Below are 6,333 nucleotides of genomic sequence, written 5' to 3' on the forward strand. Positions count from 1 at the left end.
CAGTGTTAGCTAACAATCCTTGTACTTTAATTCATCTTTTTATGTAAATATCATTGTCACAAATATATCGGTTTCATATTTAGCTATCTTTGAAAATTAACACTTTATCTGCTTCGTAATTAATAATCATGTCAGTCTTAGCTATCAATATCATTGTCACAAATTTTAACCCTTTCCATTCTAATTAAACACTATTATCACAACTATATCGGTTTTGTATTTTAAGCGATCTTATTAGTTATCGATTATCAGTATTCAACTTATCAGTTGTAGTTAACAACTATATCGGATTTTCTTACAAATGCCCTTATCTCTTGCCCCCTTAGTGTATGTATCTGTTGTACATATATGTGCACTATTTCGGCGGTACAGACCTCTGAGAGTACCTTTCTTAATTTTCGGTTGCTGTTCCAGAGTACAACATCGGTCACCCACTGCACTATATTCATAGTCAGTTAGGTACCCTCTCGGTGATCATTGTCAAAGCTATGCCTCAAATCGGCATATACCATGAGTTGATTTTGCCGGTATTATATTTTGAACCAGCAACCCCGCGAGCTAATGAGTACAACTGATCAGGTTGTAAGTGCATTAACTTCACAGAAGTGGTTTTGAGGTGTCCATCCCACTTAACGATGGTCTGTTAAGTGGAGGATGCCTGTTTCATATGCAATGTGGGATAATTAACTTTTATTCATCACTGATATTGTTCATATACTTATATACCAATATCAGCTTCATTCTAAACAAAAGCACTTTACATTATATCATTATACATAATATTTCTTGAGCACTGCCGTATTCCAAAAATTCTTCAGTGGCTTCCCATCCATTGTTTCCAAGTAAAATGACCCCTGCATCACCATATCCCTAATCTGATATGTTCCTTCCCAGTTTGCCGTTAACTTTCCATCTTCATTCCCTTTTCCTGTCGTAGCTTCTCTCTGCAACACCAGATCTCCCGTACTCAAAGGCCGATAGTTGACTATTTTGTTATATGCCCTTGACATTCTGTCTTTGTAGGCGGATGACTTAACTGCCGCTTTCTCTCGTAACTCTGGTAGGAAATCCAGTTGTTGTCGTAATAACAAGTCATTCTGTTCTTCACAGTAATGTTGAATTCTGAATGTCGGCAACCCTACCTCTCCTGGTACTACTGCTTCTGTCCTAAAAACTAAGGTAAAGGGTGATTAACCTGTGGCTTCTCTGATTGTTGTTCTATTTGCCAACAGTATTTTAGGCATTAAATCAGCCCATAACCCCTTTGCATCCTCAACCTTCTTTTTTATTGCTGTTATGATCTGTTTATTTGTCGCTTCTGCCTGGCCGTTTGACTGCGGATGACATACGGCTACACATGCAAATTAACCTTGTACATCTCCAAAAGATCCTTTACTGGCTTACAATCAAACTGAGATCCATGATCAAAGACCATCGCCATCGGCAACTAGAACCTTGTAAAAATGTTCTTCCAAATGAACTTCTTCACTTCTGATGCTGATATCTTTGTTACTGGCTCAGTCTCTATCCATCTTGTGAAGTAATCTATACCCACTAGGAGAAAATTTCTCCCACCTGTTGCTGACGGAAACGGCCCTACTATTTCCATTCCCCACTGTGCAAATGGAACTGGATTAAGTATCAACATTAAATCATTTGGTGGCAGGTTGATAACTGGTGCAAACTTCTGGCATTTCTCACATTTTGTCACATACTGAGATGCATCTTCATTCATAGTCGGCTAATAATATCCCCTTCTCATTTCTTCTCGGGATAAAGCTCTGGCGCCGAGATGATTTCCACAAGTCCCCTCATGTATTTCTTCAATAAGTCTTGCAGATTCAAAATCCGTTATGCACCTTTGTAACGGCAACGAAAACCCTATCGTGTATAACTGCCCCTGATGTATAATGAACCACACACTATCTTTTCATAGCCTTTTTGACTCTCCTTTATCAATTGGCAGTGCTCCATGAGCGAGGTACGCCAAAATCTTGTCATACCACTAGTTTCCATTATCCACACAAAGTATTTGCTCCGAGCTTTCATCTACACTTCTCTGTTTCAAGATCTCAACCATAACTGTTCTTTCTAGGTCATTAAAACTTGAGCTAGCTAGTCTTGCCAGTGCATCGGCCTGTGCGTTTTGTGCTCTCGGCACCAACCTTATCTCAAAGTACTGCAGCTGTGCCGTCAATTGGTTTATCTTTTCCAAATACTTTATCATTGTTGACTCCCGTGCTTCATACTGTCCACTAAACTAGCTTGAAACTAACTAAGAATCAGTAGTTAGGACCAGCCGTTTTGCTTCTGCCGCTATCGATAATTGAATACCTGCTATGGCTGCCTCATACTCAGCTTCATTGTTGGTTTCCCTAAACTTAAACTTCAAAGCATACTCAAAAGTTTTTCCATCTGGAGCCGTTATCACTATTCCTGCCCCCGAACCTATTGATGTTACGAAACCATTCACTGATACCTGCCAAGTTCCCAACTCCTCTTCTTCATCATTGTATGAGGTTTCTCCAATGAAATCTGATAAGGCCTGTGCCTTACTTAATACCCTTGGCTTGTAATGCAACTCATATTTCGACAACTCCACTGCCCACTTCAATAACCGTCCAGATGTATCCATCTTCTGTAGTGATTTTTCTAGAGGATGATTTGTCAACACATCTATAGGATGAGCATCAAAGTACGGCCTTAGCTTTTTGGCCGCTACCACCATGGATAACGCCATTTTCTCTATCATTGGATATCTTCGCTCAACAACATTCAAGACATGACTAACAAAATATATCGGCATTTGCTGCTTCTTTCTTTCTACTAACAACACCGCGGCTATGGTTTTAGGCGAAGCCGAAATATATAACTGCAACAATTCTCCTCGTTCCGGCCTTGCAACTGTCGGGAGAGATCTCAAATGATTCCTTACTACCTCCAAGGCTTCACTTTGCTCCTTTCCCCATTTAAAAGTTTTATTCTGCCGTAACACCACAAAAAACGGGAGTGCCTTATCAGCCGATTTGCTTATAAACCGAGTTAACCCTGCCATTCTCCTGGTTAACCTTTATATATCTCGAATAGTTCTCAGCTGTTGCATCTCAAGAATTGCATTCACCTTATCTGGGTTTGCATCAATTCCCCGTTCACTGACCATAAAGCCTAAAAACTTCCCAGAGCGAACTCCAAACACACACTTTTCTGGATTTAACTTCATTTGATATCTCCGTAACGTCTCAAATGTTTCCCTCAAGTCAGCTATGTGATCCTCTTTCATCCTACTCTTAACAATTGTATCATCCACATACACCTCTACATTTCGTCCCTTCTGCTTCTCAAAGATCTTGTCAACCAGCTTCTGATAAGTTGCGCCTGCATTTTTCAACCCAAACGGCATTGCTCTGTAACAATACACTCCAGCATCCGTGATGAAGGCCATTTTTGCTCTATCTGCCTTATGAAGACTGACTTGATGGTTTCTTGAGAACGCATCTAAGAAACTAAGCATTGCATGGCCAAAAGTGGAATATACCAGCCTGTCTATCCGAGGCAGTGGATAACAATCCTTGGGATAAGCCTTGTTCAAGTCCGTGAAGTCTACACACATTCGCCATTTTCCTATCGGCTTTCTTACCATCACGACATTTGCCAGCCATTCCGGATATGTGCAAGGTTCAAAAACCCTACTGCTAAGAGCCTATTAACCTCAGCTTGTATGGCTTCTATCTTCTCTGTTGAGAAATAACGTTTCTTTTGTCTTATAGGCCTAAAATTTCTATCCACATTCAACTTATGCTCCATTACCTCGCGATGTATTCCTGGCACCTCACTCGCCGAGAAGGCAAAGACATCTGCATTCTCGTGCAATAAGCTTATCAAATGACATCTCGTATCAACATCCATATCTGCCCCAACCTTTACTGTCCAACTCGGATCACCTGGCTGTAATTCAAATTGCACTGTTTCTCCCCCTTGTGACGGCTTTGGTGCTGTTTCTGACCTTGCATCAAAGTTTTCCATCGATAAGTCTTGTATTGTCGAGTCTCTTTCTTTTTTGGGATTATTCGGTATCATACCATCTCCAAATGGATTCTTCAAAGCTGTTATATAACAAGACTTTGCCATTACTTGGACCCCATGCACCTTTTCTACGGCTCCCAAATTTGACACATAAGCTATTGTCAGATGATAAGTTGATACCACTACATGTATGTCATGTATTATCGGTCTTTCGATAATTGCATTATAAGCTGACGGTACATTAACTACTAAGAACTCCGCCATTACATCCCTTGCTTTCGGCCCGTCACCCAGCCGTACTGGTAGAACAATACTTCCATCTGGCCTCACCATCGACCTATTAAAGCCAATCACCGGATAGGATACCTGTGTCAGATACTGTCTTCCAATCATCATTTCATTAAAGGCCCTCATAAATAGAACATTTGTCGAGCTGCCTCCATCAACCATGACTCTCTTGATGTCAGCTCCATTTATTTTTGTTATAAGAACCAACGGATCATCATGAGGAAAAACAATTCCCCTCGCATCTTCCTCTGTGAACACCACATCTGGAATAGAAGTAGGTCGAGGACGACTATCAGCGTCCAAGGCAAAGATTATATGTCGGTGTTCCGATAAATGCTTTCTAGCCCCACTGATCGTTCCTCCATGCACTGGACCCCCTGTTATCACATCAACCCTCTTCCCAGTTGGTAACGGTGGCAAGCCTCCATCCCCTTGTCGGACTACTCCGCCCTGTGGCCTTTCGGGCCTTGCTTCTAACTGATGCCTCTCAACCTGCCGAGGTGGTGGTTAACATCCCCCTGTATTCAACCGGTACTGAGTCAAGTGGCCCTTCCTTATCAGCTCTTCTATGTTATCTTTCAACTGTGTACACTCTTCAGTATAATGACCCACATCTCTATGAAACATACAGTACTTTTTAACATCTCTCGACCTTGCTTTCATTAGAATCGGCCTTGTCCACCCTTCTCTATTCTGATTCACCGAATAAATTGCAGCTCTCGGTGTATTCAGGGGCATATATGAACTGTATCGCATTGGTGGCTTTGCAGCCCTGACCTCCTGCCGACTTCCCCCTCCCCTTACTGGGGCCGAGGCTCTCGGCCTTCCACTTCCTGAGGATGCTCCCTCGGACTGATATTGAACCTTATCGGCAGGCACACTCCTGCTACTTGTTTTCATCAACTCTTCACTTTTTATATAATCATGCGCTTTGTTAAAAGTCACTGCTAACGTCGGCAAATTCTTTCTTGTGAGATAGCGTTTAAACTCAGAGTTATTCAAACCATTCATCAAGGCCATAACAGTTATTTCTTGCTGCAATTTCGGAATTGTATTTGCCTCATTGTTGAACCTTCTGAAGTAGTCCCTTAAAGACTCATCCGGCCTTTACTCTACCGCCATCAGCTCTCCTGAGGTTCTCTGCCTCACACTATTACTAATATACCTGTCCGAAAAGCATTTATGTTAGCTTCCCAAAGCTGTTTATTGTACCATTTCCCAAGTTATTAAACCAATCTGCTGCAGCCCCAGTTAAAGTGGTTGGAAAAACCTTACACCAAAGGGCATCCGAGTTGGTGTACAAGATCATATGCCCCTCATAGGACGTTATATACCTGCTTGGATCTCCTCTTCCATCATATCTACACATCGCCATTTTAATTTTCTCCATCGGCTGATCCAAGATATTTTGTGCAAATGGTGATGCCCTAACTGAACCACGGTTCGGACCGCATGCCCTTCCATCTCCAAATCTTCAGGTGTAAACTCAGCCATAAGGTCTATTGATGTCTCCACCTGCCTTTCTGGGGTTAACGGCATGTGGAACTGATTATCTTCCAAAGTGTGAGTTTCATCCACTATCTCAATTTCAGGATGTGTTGTTTTATTCCTTGCTGTTATCGCTTGATTTATTACTCTACTAATCACGGGTATTTCCTGATTTCCGGCCATTTTATATATATATATATATATATTTGTGGGAGATTCTTAGGCGATAGAAGTGATCATTGCGCCCTCCTTCTAGCGCTAAATTGTTTCTGTCAGAATCCGACAACCCGAGTATCCGTGCCCAAGATCCGTGATGCTCCTATCGGCCAACTGAGGGCCTACACAATGAGCAGAGATTAACTAACCCCGGGGTCATCCGGGAATAACCACTCCGATGATAAAGTCAGAAAGTGTTTTCAAGAAGAAGATAAGAAGTTATGAAGAGAGAGAGAGAGAGTAATAAATGCCCCTTCATTTATGAGGCCAAACCTACTATTTATAATACCTCTTAATGACAGGTGGCTACATGGCATG

General features: G+C 41.8%; 1 protein-coding gene across 1 annotated transcript; it reads right to left on the reverse strand.

Annotated features, from left to right (window-relative positions):
• Nucleotides 1–770: 770 nt before the first annotated feature.
• Nucleotides 771–1,735, reverse strand: LOC145565207 (uncharacterized). The gene is made up of 2 exons (XM_081625280.1): nt 1,455–1,735; nt 771–1,167 (listed from the first exon to the last, which is right to left on the reverse strand). Exons 1-2 carry the CDS (start codon nt 1,733–1,735, stop codon nt 771–773), a joined length of 678 nt encoding a protein of 225 aa, XP_081481406.1.
• Nucleotides 1,736–6,333: the final 4,598 nt, after the last annotated feature.

Source organism: Chenopodium album, chromosome 10 (genome assembly GCF_948465745.1).
Source record: "Chenopodium album chromosome 10, dcCheAlbu1.1, whole genome shotgun sequence".
Lineage (NCBI taxonomy): Eukaryota > Viridiplantae > Streptophyta > Magnoliopsida > Caryophyllales > Amaranthaceae > Chenopodium > Chenopodium album.